Consider the following 13,984-nt stretch of genomic DNA (forward strand, 5'->3'; position numbering starts at 1 on the left):
GAAGGGAAATTTCTTATTGTTTATTCTTTTCTGCCCCCCCCCCGACGCCCCCGCCTTTTAGGGCCTCGTCTGTGGCACATGGAGGTTCCCAGACGAGGGGTCAAATCAGAGCTACAGCTGCAGGCCTACTCCACAACCACAGAAACTTGGGATCCAAGCCACATCTCCGACCTACACCACAGCTCACAGCAACGCTGGACCTTTAACCCACTGAGCGAGGCCAGAGATCAAACCTGAATCCTCATGGATACCGGTTGGATTTGTTTCCACTGCACCACAAAGGGAACTTCCTGTGCCTTTTAATTTGGGATCAGGTGCAAGAATGATCTATTTCAAAAATGTCAAATTTAAAAGAATGAATAAAGTAAAATTTAACCAAATAAATCATACCAAAAATAAAATATGGGCTTCAAAGGACTCTAGCCAGTCAGAGCAAAGAAAGCTCATGATCCTGACCCCTCAGGTTCCTCACCTGTGGGGAGGTGGTAACACCTGCGTGGCTGGCACACCTCTGCCTGGTGAGGTGTGTGCCCAGCTCCCATGGTGATGGCTGCACTGAGTCCCTCCACTTGTCCGCTTGTCCTCTGGCCCCAGCCCACTGTGTCTGCAGAGGGTGACAACGATGCCAAGGAAGGAGCTGATGGGGCACAGGAAACCCTGGCCCCCCCACCTGCTGGTCTCCAGACTCAGGGAGGCACTGAGCCCTGCCGAGCCACCAAAAGAGCCACAGTTGCCACCAACACGCAGCACCCCCCCCCCAATTGTGCCCCTTCTCCTTCCCTCCCTCCCCACCATCCAGCCACCACACAGGTCCTGGCACCTGTACCACCAGCCCTTCCCACCCATGAGGAAGCACCCACCGCTCTTCATGGAGGGAGGGCGCTCTGCTTAACCCCAAGGAGCAAGAGACGAGGGAAGGGGTTCTGGGCACCACGCTCTTGGGTCCCAGGGCCCTCCAGTCGACGCACAGCACAAGCTTGCTGCCACCTCAACAGCAGGGCAGACACACCCCTAAAATGATCCAGACCTTTATTTTCATCACACTTTCGCCCACATCTCACAACTCCTTGAAAGTTGGAATAAGCAGGAAACCCTTTTTCCATTAAATTTGGAGGGGAAGGAGGCTCCGAGAAGCAAAATGACTTTAGGTGACACTTCGGGTGACAGTGACAACCACCAGACCGTCCAGCACACCATATTTGACTCTTCCTATACCGCGCTTCTAAAGAAGGCCACCCCCAATACGTGGGCTGCAGTGCTTCAGCAGCCTCCTGAGGCTCAACGGTCACCTGAGCGCCTGGGCAAGCGCCGTCTGACAAGACGTGAACAAGCCAGTGTCCCCTGTTCTCCCCGGGGAGCCTGCACACACGGAGGTCAAAGGAGAGGGACGCCTGACTCAGAGCAACCTTTCCTGACAGCTCTCAGCCCAGAAGACGCCTCCTGCTCCTGCCCCCGAGAAACATCCAGGCCCCAGCCCCCAGCCCCCGAGAAGTGCCCAGGCCCCGCCAGGCTGCCACGACCTACCCCTTCTTCAGGTTTTTCACGTAAGCGCTCTGGAGGGCGGCCTCCAGGAAGTAGGTGAGCTCATAGTCCACCAGGGGAGAGCCTTTCAGATGCCGGGATGTGGTGTTACTTGTGACCTGAGAAAGAAATACACAGAGTCACTGTCTGGACATTGTGAGGCACAGGGGCTGGGGCCGGGGTCCGCCCAGGCAGAGCGGTGGCTGCATCACCACCCAAGCCTCCAGGGGCACTTAGGGCCATACTGAGACCAAACTCAACCTAGCGTGCTTTAATTTAAGACAGGGTCTAGGTGTTCCCATTGTGGCTCAGTGGTTAATGAATCCGACTAGGAACCATGTGGTTGAGGGTTCCATCCCTGGCCTCGCTCAGTGGATTAAGGATCCGGCATTGCTGTGGTGAGGTGTAAGTCGCAGATGAGGCTCAGATCCCACGTTGCTGGGGCTCTGGCTCCAATTAGACCCCTAGCCTGGGAACCTCCATATGCCGCGGGTTCAGCCCTAGAAAAGACCAAAAAAAAAAAAAAAAAAAAAAAAAACTTTTAATTTAAGACGGGTCTAAAGCATCCTCCTGGCACAAATGCTGGATGCCCTTAAGAGCTCTAGAAAGCTGGTTTTAGACACGAGGAAACTGAGGCTCAGAAAGTGCCTGAAGTCACAAAGCTGGCCTGGGCCTCAAACTCAAATCTGGCCAGCAACACATTCCAGGCTCCTTCTACCATATACTGATTCTACTATATATTCATTCAACAAACACTTGAGTCCCTACCAGACACCATGGTCCTTGTCACATCATCATGGAACCTCAGAATAGCCCAAAGGGCTGGGACCCCTGGTTCCAGAGAAAGCTGAGGGACAATTATGTTAGCTGAGCTATCGCTGAAGCCTCAGCTCTGAGAGGGTCACCTAGACCCACTGATGGGCCTGCTTTTACTATGTCACCTCCTCCTCTGATCTGGGGGAGGGGATCAACAAGCCACCCACAATATCTTTCAGAAACTGAAGTAGGAGTTCCCATCATGGCGCAGCGGAAATGAATCCGACTAGCAACCATAAGGTTGTGGGTTCAATCCCTAGCCTTGCTCAGTGGGTTGAGGATCCAGTGTTGTCGTGAGCTGTGGTATAGGTTGTAGACATGGCTTGGATCTGGTGTGACAATGGCTGTGGCTGTGGCCGGCAGCAACAGCTCCAATTAGACCCCTAACCTGGGAAGGGAACCTCTATATGCCACAGGTGCAGCCCTAAAAAGGACAAAAAGCCAAAAAAAAAAAAAAAAAAAGAAAGAAAGAAAGAAAGAAAGAAAAGAAACTGAAGTACATTTAAGAGAGATTCTTAGTTCCTCAGAGGTTGGGGCTGGCTCACCCAGCAGAAGGGACACCCAGCATCCCTGAGAACGCACAGGGTCCTATGGCCTGCCCTCCCTTGACCCCAGATAACCAGGTAGTGGAGCCCATTTGCCTGCCCAGTGCCCCCAGGCACTGATTCCGGCCCTGGACACCATGAGACCTCATCACTCTAATCCCCTTTTAAGAGTCCAAAGCCTGGGCTTCTGACCAAAGGGGAGACTGTCTATTTCATGAAAGCTTCCTCCCAATTTTGCACCTTTCCATGTGCAATTCAAACGTGAAGAGCTCCTCAAACACTGCATGTGACCTTGGCAGAGGTCAACTCCTGTCTCCACGTGGCCCTCTGCCAGGGACTACACTCTAGTCTTGTTTCTCCTGAGTCTCCCAGTCACCCCTTCTTCCCCCTGAAGTTTCGCCCAGCAGAGGGGCTCTAAGGCAGGGGCTCTCAACAGGAGGGCACACTTTTGCCCCTTGGGACATTTGGCAACATCTGGAGACACTTTGGTTGTCACAGTGGGGGGAGCGTGGCTGCTGTGCGTAGAGGCCGGGGGTGCTCCTACAGCACTCAGGGCAGCCCCACCCCAAGAACTGTCCTGCCCCAAACATCAAGCCTGCTGAGGCTGAGAATCCCTGCTCAAGGGGAATTGCCCCAGCCTGAGAAGGACTCCTCCAAATAGGCCTGTCGCAAAAACAGGTGCTGGGTTGACACTGTGACATTTGCCAAAGTAGGTCAAGTTCAAACATCTGGGCGCTGAGTCTCGCCACTCGTGACAGCTTCCTTCATCTGGATGCCAATCGTAATTCACCGTGCCACACAGCCTGCCAGCTAACGTCTACTCAACAGGATGCTCAAGTACCACCCCAAAGTCACAAGTGCCCCAGGGTGCAAACCCTGCCAGTGCCACTTATGAACTGTATGAATTCTGGGAAGCTATTTAACTCCTCTCCAGACCAGAGTTTCTTCAGGTACAACATCAGAATAACAACAGTAACAAGTTCCAGCTGGCTGCTTGAGGGTTCAATTAGAAAACAACGGTGTGGAGTTCCTTTGCAGCGCAGTGGTTAACGAATCCGACTAGGAACCATGAGTTTGCGGGTTCGATCCCTGGCCTTGCTCAGCGGGTTAAGGATCCGGCGTTGCCGTGAGCTGCGGTGTAGGTCACAGACGCAGCTCAGATCCCACGTTGCTATGGTTGTGGTGTAGGCCGGCAGCTACAGCTCCGATCAGACCCCTAGCCTGGGAACCTCCATATGCCACGGGTGCGGCCCTAGACAAAGGCAAGAAGACCAAAAAAAACAAAAAAACAAAAAAAAAAAACAACGGCAAAGTACCCAGGGTAGCACCTGCCAGGAAAGCAGTAACTGTTAACAGTATCTCTGTTGACTATGGCTGCCTGTCCTCCCCACAAACACCCCCACACCCCCAGGGGGGAAGAACTGAGGCACCACTGCAGTTGCTGCTAACACCTGGAACTGCTGTCCTATAGACAGTTCATACAGGCGCCTTGACGCAGGATCCAGGAGGAGGTCTGAGAACTTCCTGACCCCAGTGGCCAGCTCTGCCAGCCTCTGCAAGACTTAAAAAATGGGCCCCAAGATCTCCTTCCCCCGAGGGGATCCAGGAGGGAGCTTCTGGGAAACCTGAGAGCCGGGAAGGGTGTCTACAAGAACCAGCCTGACTGCTCCCTTCCAAGGGGAAAATAAATAGTAGGAAAATGGCTTAAACAGGGATGAATGTGGTACCTACTTTGGAGAGCTGCTTACATAAGGGGTAAACCAGTGAATGGACACAAGCAGGGCTTTCGCCTTTGGTCGTAGTCACTAAGGAGGCTCCCAGCCCTTGACAGATGGTGTGTATGCATCTATTTATTAAAACTGTTTTCTTTTCTTTTTTTTTTTTTTTTTTTGCTTTTTTTAGGGCTGCACCTGCAGCATGTGGAAGTTCCCAGGCTAGAGATCGAATCGGAGCTACAGCCGCTAGCCTGCACCACAGCAACTTGGGATCAGAGTTGCCTCTGTGACCTACACCACGGCTCAGGGCAACGCCAGATCCTTAAGCAAGGCTAGGGACCAAACCTGCATCCTCATGGATTCTAGTTGGGTTTGCAACCCACTGAGCCACAAGGGCAACTCTGTAAAACTGGCTCACGCTGACCAACTCAGGATACGGGAATGCATTTTCCAATGGACGAAGCAGAGCATCTTTAGGGGCTGGTGGAGGGTCCACTTTTCTAATCTGTACAAGCAGTACCTACAGGCCAGCGGGGGGCAGAGGCACATGGATACAGGTGCTTCATAGAGGGTAGCGGTGACCACGGGGCTGTTATTCCCAGCTCACCTTCTCCAATTCCTGCAGGAACACCTGAGCGATCCAGGAGGCCCTCTCGAAACAGGTGATCACTTCCTCCTCCCTCTCAGTCAGGCGGTGGCGAGAGGCGATCGAGTTGGGTAGGCGTTCCAGGGAGAGGCCTGTGGGAGGAGGACAGCACCTCGCACCTGCCCCACTCGGGACCCCGACTCCGGGTCCCTCCCAGGGGCCCAGGGTGGGCTCATCCAAGGAGACCGTGAAGCAGCCAGTGGGAGGCGGAGGTCCTGGGAGAGGAAGGAGGGGGCTCAAGCAAGGATGGTATTAGCGGCAGCTGGGATCAAGCGGTGGCCCGACAGCAGGCACCCATGCCCCACGAGGGAACCAGGCTATGGCACCCCCACTCCTGCCTGTCCTTCCAGGAACCAGTCCTGACCCCTCCTCCCAGGTGCTGGGAGAAAACATCCCCTCCCCAGGCACTCACTAAGTCTATACCACGGGGTGGTTATTTACAGCCAGCGCTTCTCTCCCCTGGTAGTTAATGGGGGCTAAAGGTGAGTCTTTGTGGATTACCCCAGACCCTAGCTCCAATTACACAGCATTTATAAGCACCCTCCCGTGGAACCAAACCATGTCTACCTCATCTATGTCTGCAGTGGAGCCTGACGTCTGTTGTTTGTTTGCATCCAGGGCAAGAGCACCACTACTCCTGCAGCCTCAGCCCCCAGGGTTCACAGGGCGAAGAGCACGCCCCACCTCCTAGGCAGGCACGGGAGCCCGGCTGACCCATCGTCAGGGCCACAGTGATTGGCTAAGGGTGTGCACGTGGCCTGGTCTGGGCGGAGAAGACCCAGTCCCAGAATTCTTACCCTTTCCACCAGGCTCATTAAACCAAGAGGCCAGCCTGGAGATGTTAGGAACAGCCTGCCTCAAAATGAAGCTATAGGACTTCTCACGAGGCTCACAAAGCTTCACCACGGGAGTTCCCGTCGAGGCACAGCGGAAACAAATCCGACTAGTATCCGTGGGGATTTGGGTTCGATCCCTGGCCTTGCTCAGTGGGTTAAGGATCGGGCGTTGCTGTGAACTGTGGTGTAGGTCGCAGACGCAAATCCTGCATTGCTGTGGCTGCGCCACAGGCTGGCAGCTGTAGCTCTGATTCGGCCCCCAACCAGGGAACTTCCATATGTCATGGGTGCAGCCCTAAAAAGACCAAAAAAAAAAAAAAAAAAGCTACACCATATGAATGTTGTTAACGTGATTGCGCACCTGAAAAGGGTTAAGATGGTAAATTTTGTTATGTGTTTTTTTAACCAAAATTTTAAATATAAAAGCATAGCTCTAAAGCCAAAAAAAAAAAAAAAAAAAAAACCAAAAGCTCCCAAACTAGGAGAAACCAAGAAGGGAAAAGCTGTAAAGGAAAACAACTATATTTATGCCTCGTTTGGGTTTTTTGTTTTGTTTTGTTTGGAGACAGGAAAAAGACTGAATAAACTCTTAGTCATAAAAAAAAAAAAGTGAAGTCTACACAAAGCAGAGATGAGACATGATGGAAAAGGGCAGATTTCCAAAGACAGTGTTTGAGCACCCTGCCTGAAGCTCTGCCCCCCTGAAACTTTCCAGAATATGCACAGATAGTCCCTTCCTGCAACGTTTTTCTCAGAGTAGGGACCAAAGTCCACTTAAATGGTGTTCCTGTCACAGGCAACTCACGGTCCTGACCAGCGACTGCCCTTCTAGACTGTGGTTCTTGGTCGGCAGAATCCAGACCTTTCTCATCTGTGTGCCCACACAGTATTTCACATGAAGTAGGTGTTCAAGGCAAACTGACTGAAGGGAGGTATGAGAAACCTCACCTCTCTCCTGCTCTTTGGCTCCAATACCCAACTGATAACCAAGCATTTCAAACCTCCCTTCTCTTCCCTTCCCCTTATCTCTTTATTTCAGGCTTTATCTCTTGAGTGGATGACCACATCAGCCTCCTAGCTGGCCTCCCTGCCTCCAGTCTCACTCTCATTCATCCTGCTCATACATAGCTCCCGGATGATCCCTCTGAAACTTCAGTGCTTAAAACCCTCCAAGGGTCCCCATTGCTACAGGAGAAGGTGGCCCAAACTCCACTCCAGGCCCTCCAAGATCCATCCCTGTCACTTCTGCAGCCTTGTCTCCCACCAGATGTTAGAGTTTGAGTGTTTGTGTCCCCGTGAAAAGTGCTATGCTCAAATCCTAATGCCCACGGTGATGGTAACAGGAGGTGGAGAAGTGATTCCATTTGGGGAGGGGAGCCCTCCTGATAGGGATCAGTGTCCTTATAAGAGAGACCCCCCCCAGAGGAGTTCCCTTCATAGCTTGGAGGTTAACAAACCCAACTAGGATCCATGAGGATGTGGGCTCGACCCCTGGCCTTGCTCAGCGGGTTAAGGATCCAGCGTTGCCATGAGCTCTGGTGTAAGTCTCAGATGCAGCTCGGATCTGGTGTTGCTGTGGCTGTGGTGTAGGTCGGCAGCTGTCGCTCCGATTCGACCCCTAGCCTGGGAACCTCCATATGCCAAAGGGGCAGCCTTAAAAAAAGCAAATAAAATAAAATAGACCCCAGAGAGCTCCTCACCCCTTCCATCAGAGGAGCACAAAGCAGGAAGAACAACCTAGAAGAGGGCTCTAGCCAGAAGCCGACCATGCTGATGCCCTGATCTCGGACTTCCAGCCTCCAGGATAGTGAGAAAGAAGTGTCTGCTGCGCATAAGCCACCCAGCGTGGGGTCCTTTGTCACAGCAGCCCGGGCTGACTACGACACCATACCCGGTGCATCCACACCCAACCTCTGCTCCCAAATGCTGACCTTGCTCAGGCTACTCCTCCTGCCTGGAATGCCACCCCTACCGCACCCCCAAGTCCACCCCAAATGACAGCTCACCTTCTGCCCCACTGAGTGCCACCTCCTCTATGGTGATACAGATACAACCTGGTATAACCAACCATTCTTCCCGTGGGCCCTAGTCTACACTCTACATATTCCTGCCCCACCACTTCTCCTGATTTTAAAAAAAAAATTTATTATTGTTATTTACAATGTTCTGTCCATTCCTGCTATACAGCAGAGTAACCCAGTTATACATACACATATATTCCTATTTTTCTTTACTTTTTTTCCATTTCTTATACTTATTTGTTCACCCCCGTTTGCTCCACTAGACTGCAGGCTCCTTAAAGGCACTGACCTTATCATGTTCCCCTTTCTGCAACCTGGCGCACAGTGGGCACTCAGCAAGCACTGGCGGGCTGAAGAAATGACAAGCCTCATGGTGCCTAACAAAGTACAGAGTGCTCTGCAAACACAAGGTGAGGAGGGACTGCTTTTCCTGGCTAGATCCCAACTCATATGGATTCAGTGACCTTGCCCTCTGCCAAGCTGGGGTGTGAACAGGTCCAAAGGTCGGGGTGCCTCGGCCTGGGGAAAGGCAGGCACGGACCATGAAGGCCCTGGCTCAAGACAGAGTCTCGGTCACCCGGGTCACCAAGTGTCACTGTGGCTCCTGCCAAATGACTCATGACCAGGAGAGGACTGAAGGGGGAGGGGGAACACAGAGGAGGGCGCTGGAGGAGATGCAGCGAGAAGGCAGGAGAAGGCAGGCCTTCTGCTCACCACTGGTGCTGGTCCAGCCCCTCCTCTCCAGCCCGGTGGCCTGTGCACCCTGAAGACTGGTGGGACACAGACATTCTTCAGGGGCCTGGAAGCCAAGCGCAGATGGCAGGAGGCCACAACCAACTCCGGAAGACACAGACAGGGTCTGTTTTAACAGATCCTCATTCCACCACCCTCCTGCCCCACCTCTGGAGCGCAGAACTGGGATGATGCCAGCTGCCTGGCAGGTTCAGGCGGCCAGTTCCAAGGCGGTGGGCTGGCCACCCGGAGGTGGTGAATTCAGGAATATCTGTCTGTGGGGCCGGCATCTTCTCTGTGCTTCACTGTTCCTTCTGCTCCTAGGAGGGGCCTCACCACCATGCGTCTCCCCGAATTCCAAATCCTATCCTCCTTTAAAGCCCACAGCAAAACCACCTCCCCTCTGAAGGTTTCTTAAAACATCAGAACCAGCAGAACATTTAGCTGTGTCTTCTCTGCGTGTGCCTTTCCCCTATGTCTTAACCATCCTCTCCACCCACTTCTGGTTGGTCTCTGCACCCAGGGGGAGCAAGGCCTGGTGTTTAGTGAAAGGACGGACACAGAGACGAGCACACTCATTCTCGCATGCCGAAGTAGAGTTCCATGGGGTTTCCCCCTCGCCAACTAAAAAAATGGTTCTTGCAAACAAATTGTGGCATATTTATGCAATGAAACATTACTTAGAAATAATCAGCAGGGAGTTCCCGTCGTGGCACAGTGGTTAACGAATCTGACTAGGAACCATAAGGTTGCGGGTTCGATCCCTGCCCTTGCTCAGTGGGTTTACGATCCGGCGTTGCCGTGAGCTGTGGTGTGGGTCACAGATGAGGCTCGGATCCCGCGTTGCTGTGGCTCTGGTGTAGGCCGGCAGCTACAGCTCCAATTAGACCCCTAGACTGGGAACCTCCCATATGCCACAGAAGCAGCCCAAGAAATGGCAAAAAGACAAAAAAAAAAAAAAAAAAAAAAAAAGAAAAAAGAAAAAAAGAAATAATCAGCAGACTGTGGAGCAATGGGATCAGCTGCATCTCTGCAGCACCAAGGACGCAGGTTCGACCCCCGGCCCAGTACAGTGGGTTAAAGGATCCAGCACTGCCACAGCTGTGGCATACGTCACAACTGCATTTTGGATCTGATCCCTGGCCCTGGAATTCCAGATGTGCTGGGCAGCCAAAGAAGAAAAAAAAAAAAATCAAAAAGACCAACTCCTGATATAATACAACATGGATGAATCTCTTAAAAATTACATTGTATAGAAGAAGCCAGACATACATCAAAAAGTACATGCTGTGTATTTCAGTCAGGTGACTTTTTTTTTTTGGTCTTTTTAGGGCCGCATCCAAGGCATATGGAGGTTCCCAGGCTAGGGGGTCGAATCAGAGCTATAGCTGCTGGCCACAGCCACAGCCACAGCCACGCCAGATCTGAGCTGATTCTGCGACCTACACCACAGCTCACGGCAACGCCGGATCCTTAACCCACTGAGTGAGGCCAGGGATCAAACCCACAACCTCGTGGTTCCTCGTTGGATTCGTTTCCACTGCGCCACGACGGGAACTCCAGATGACATTTTTTTAAAGGAGTAAAATTATGACCTATATTAGTAGAAACCCCCCAACCACTGCCTGGGGTCGGGGAGAAATCAGGTGGGAAAGGACCTGAGGGAATTTTCTGGGGTGATGGAAATGTCCTTTGTCTTTATTGGGGTTTTGGTTCCAAGGGTATTTATACTTGCCTCACTCATCAAACTATACACTGATATTCTATGCGCCTCACAGTGTGAACACGTATCTAAAAACAACAGGTATGATGCCTTTTTTTAAAGGAAGCAGGTGTAATTCCAGGGAACTAATAATGACCAAAGTAAAAGGGTGACAGTCATTGAGGCTGTCCTCTGGGAAATAATTTCCAGTATACCTCAGGCCAAAAAGCTTCCTGGCCTGGCAATGGCTCTTCTTGTGAGGGTCACAGCCCAGTCACCCAGCTCTGCTCATAAAAGTGGGGGCTTCTTTGCCTTATACTTGCTCTTTGATTCATATGAAGATCCAATTTCCTGTCCACAAATATCTGGTTGGGAAGCCCACTGGGCACTCCAACCTTGGGTTCCTTCACCATCTGCCCCGTGTGTTTCTGCACAAGTGGCCAGACCATAGCACTAGATCCAAGAGGGAGACAGGCTGCCCCTGAGCTCAGCCCAAAGGATCCCCAGTAGGTGCAACGCAGCCCCTGTCCAGTGGGCAGGAAGCCAGGGGCTGCCAGGGAGCACCGGGCACTGCCTCCTGGTTCCCACTGACAGAGGGGCCTTTCAGTGAAAGCACCCAGCTCGACAAACCAAGCAAGGTCCCCTTTCAAGAGGAGCGCTTGCTTGTTCATTAACGCTAAACTTTCGGTTTGGAGGCAAGCTGATCCTGGCACGGCCCCGGCTCAACAGCCAGGCGGGTCCGGGCCCCATCTGTCTGAATGACTCATCACATCCCAGACAGCAGCCCTTCCAAGAAGTCCCGCCCTTGGAGCCCCGGCCCTGGACGCGGAGATGGAGAGCACGATGCTTCCTTGGCAATGGAACTTTCCAAACGGGTGGACCCCTCCCTCCTGCCTACCCAGCTGATCCAAGAGCACAGGGCACCCGAGAGGGCTACGCCCAGAGTTGGGTACCCTGAGGTGGGGGATGGGGGGAGGAAGAAGTGCAAGTCATGGCTCAGCCCTCAGGGAGGAAGCCTCAGGGCAGGTTGGGAAGAAGCCTCATAAATTGCACTTAAAAGCGGGCAACGGTGGGAACATAAAATGGTGCAGCTGCTGTGGAAAACGGTCTGGCTGTTCCTCAAAAGATTAAAAACAGAATTCCCATATGATCCAGGAACTCCGCTTCTGGAGACATATGAAAGAGAACTGAAAAGAGGCGCTAGAAGAGATATGTGTGTGCCCATGTTCAAAGCAGCGTTACTCAGGAGAGCAAAAAGGCAGAAGCAACCGAAGTGTCCGCTGATGGATGAATAGAGAAAATATATACACACAATGGAATATTAGACAGCCTTGAAGGAAATCCTGCCATATGCCACAACATCGATGAACTAAAGGTCATGATGCTAAGTGAAATAAGCTATCCACAAAAGACAAAGTCTGCATGATTCTAGTTCTATGAGGTCCCTAGAATAGACAAACGCATAGAGATAGAAAGGAGAATGGGGACTGCCAGGGGCTGGGGGAGGGGAACAGGGAGCTGTTTACCGGGTATGGAGTTTGAGTTTTACAAGCTAAAGTGTTCTGAAGACCAGCTGCACAGCAATGTGAAATGTTCCATAGTAATTAATACTACTGAACTGTACACTCACAAATGGTTAAGGAAGAATTCCCATTGTGGCTCAGTGGTAACGTCCCCAATTGGTATCCATGAGGACATGGGTTCAATCCCTGGCCTCAAGCAGTGGGTTAAGGATCGGGCATTGCCGTGAGCTGTGGTGTAAGCCGGCAGCTCCAATTCAACCCCTAGCCTGGGAATTTCCATAAGCTGCAGGTGTGTCTCTAAAAAGCAAAAGAAAAAGGTTAACATGTTTTTTTTCTTTCTTTTCTAGCTACCCCATAGCAATATGGAGTTCCTGGGCCAGGGATCAGATCCAAGCCACACATGTGGGGTACACCAGAGCTGTGGCAATGCCGGATCCTTTAACCCACTGTGACTGGCAGGGGATAGAATCTGTGTCCTGGTGCTGCAGAGACGCCACCAATCCTGTTGTGCCACAGCAGGAGCACCAAGATAATAAATTTTGTTATGTATATTTTACCATGGTTAAAAAAATGTTTTAATGGTTAAGATGCTAAATTATATGTCATATTTTACCAATTGAAAAAAATTAAAGACGAGTTCCCACTGTGGCACAGCAGGAACAAATTCGACTAGTATCCATGAGGTTGCGGGTTCGATCTCTGGCCTCGCTCAGTGGATCAAAGATCTGGCATTACTGCGAGCTGTGGGGTGGGTAACAGACACAGCTCAGATCCCGCACTCCCGTGGCTGTGGTGTAGACTGGCAGCTACAGCTCCGATTTGACCCCTAGCCTGGGAACTTCCATTTGCCTTGGGTATGGGCCTAAAAAGACAAAAAAAAAAAAAAAAAGGCAAAGAGTTATGATGGATGGACCTAGAGATTATCATACTATGTGAAGTCATTCAGGGAAAGACAAATATCATATGATATCACTTATATGTGGAATCTAAGAGAGAATGATACAAATGAACTTTTTATAAAACAGAAACGGATTCACAGACATAGAAAACAAACTTAAGGTTACCAAAAAGGAGAGGTGCAGGGGAGGGATAAATTAGGAACTTGGGAGTAACACATACACACTACTCTATACGAAAAAAAAAAAAAAAAAAAAAGATAAATGGGAGTTCCCATTGTAGCTCAGTGGGTTAAGAATCTGACTGCAATGGTTCCGGTCGCAGTGGAGGTGTGAGTTTGATCCCCCCTCCAGTGCAGTGGGTTAAAGGATCTGGCATTGCCACAGCTGTGGCCTAGGTTGCAGCTGCAGCTCAGAGTCAATCCCTAGCCAGGAACCTCTATATACCATGGATGAGGCCATTAAAAAAAAAAAAAAAAGATAAAGCAAAGACCTACTGCATAGCACAGGGAACTATACTCATATATTCTGTAATAATCAATATGAGAAAAGAATCTAAAAAAGAATACATATGTAGGAGTTCCCATCATTGGAACCTCCATACGCCACGGGGCAGTCCTAAAAAGCAAAAAAAAAAAAAAAAAATAAGAACATATACATAACTGAATCACTTTGCTGAACACCTGAAACTAACACAACATTGTATACAACTATACTTCAATAAAAAAATTTTTTAAATTAAAAAAGTTATATGATTTAAAATATAAGACTGTATAAACTTATTTTTACTTAAAACATATAAACGTGTAGGAAAAAAGACTGGAAAGATATACCTCAAAATGCTTAGAGAGATCTCAGTTTCCCCAACTGCAAAATGGGATCACTAACACACCCACCTCATAGAGTGGCTATGAAAATTAAATTAGATGTTATTATAAAGAACAGAACATATGTTCAGAAAAGTTTTCAAGTGATGCTCACGATGACTTCTTAGGTAGAGGTTTAGCCCTTCCCTACCTAGAAGGACAACT

General features: G+C 50.6%; 1 protein-coding gene across 4 annotated transcripts in view; it reads right to left on the reverse strand.

Annotated features, from left to right (window-relative positions):
- The window catches only part of TTC7A (tetratricopeptide repeat domain 7A), a 134,905-nt gene that overhangs the window by 92,246 nt on the left and 28,675 nt on the right, over window positions 1-13,984 (reverse strand). For 3 of the 4 annotated variants that reach the window (XM_085019367.1, XM_021087552.2, XM_085019368.1), the window contains 2 exons: window positions 5,205-5,335; window positions 1,525-1,640 (listed from right to left, as the gene is read on the reverse strand). In XM_085019367.1, coding sequence (XP_084875493.1) covers window positions 1,525-1,640; window positions 5,205-5,335 — 247 coding nt within the window. Of the gene's footprint in view, window positions 1-1,524; window positions 1,641-5,204; window positions 5,336-5,810; window positions 5,912-13,984 lie in introns of those variants that run through there. The other variant, XM_021087555.2, reaches the window with a different exon arrangement.

This window comes from Sus scrofa, chromosome 3 (assembly GCF_054392235.1).
Source record: "Sus scrofa isolate SSC_HxYL_T2T_F1_AM1 chromosome 3, Sscrofa_HxYL_maternal_Yorkshire_Landrace_v2.0, whole genome shotgun sequence".
NCBI lineage: Eukaryota > Metazoa > Chordata > Mammalia > Artiodactyla > Suidae > Sus > Sus scrofa.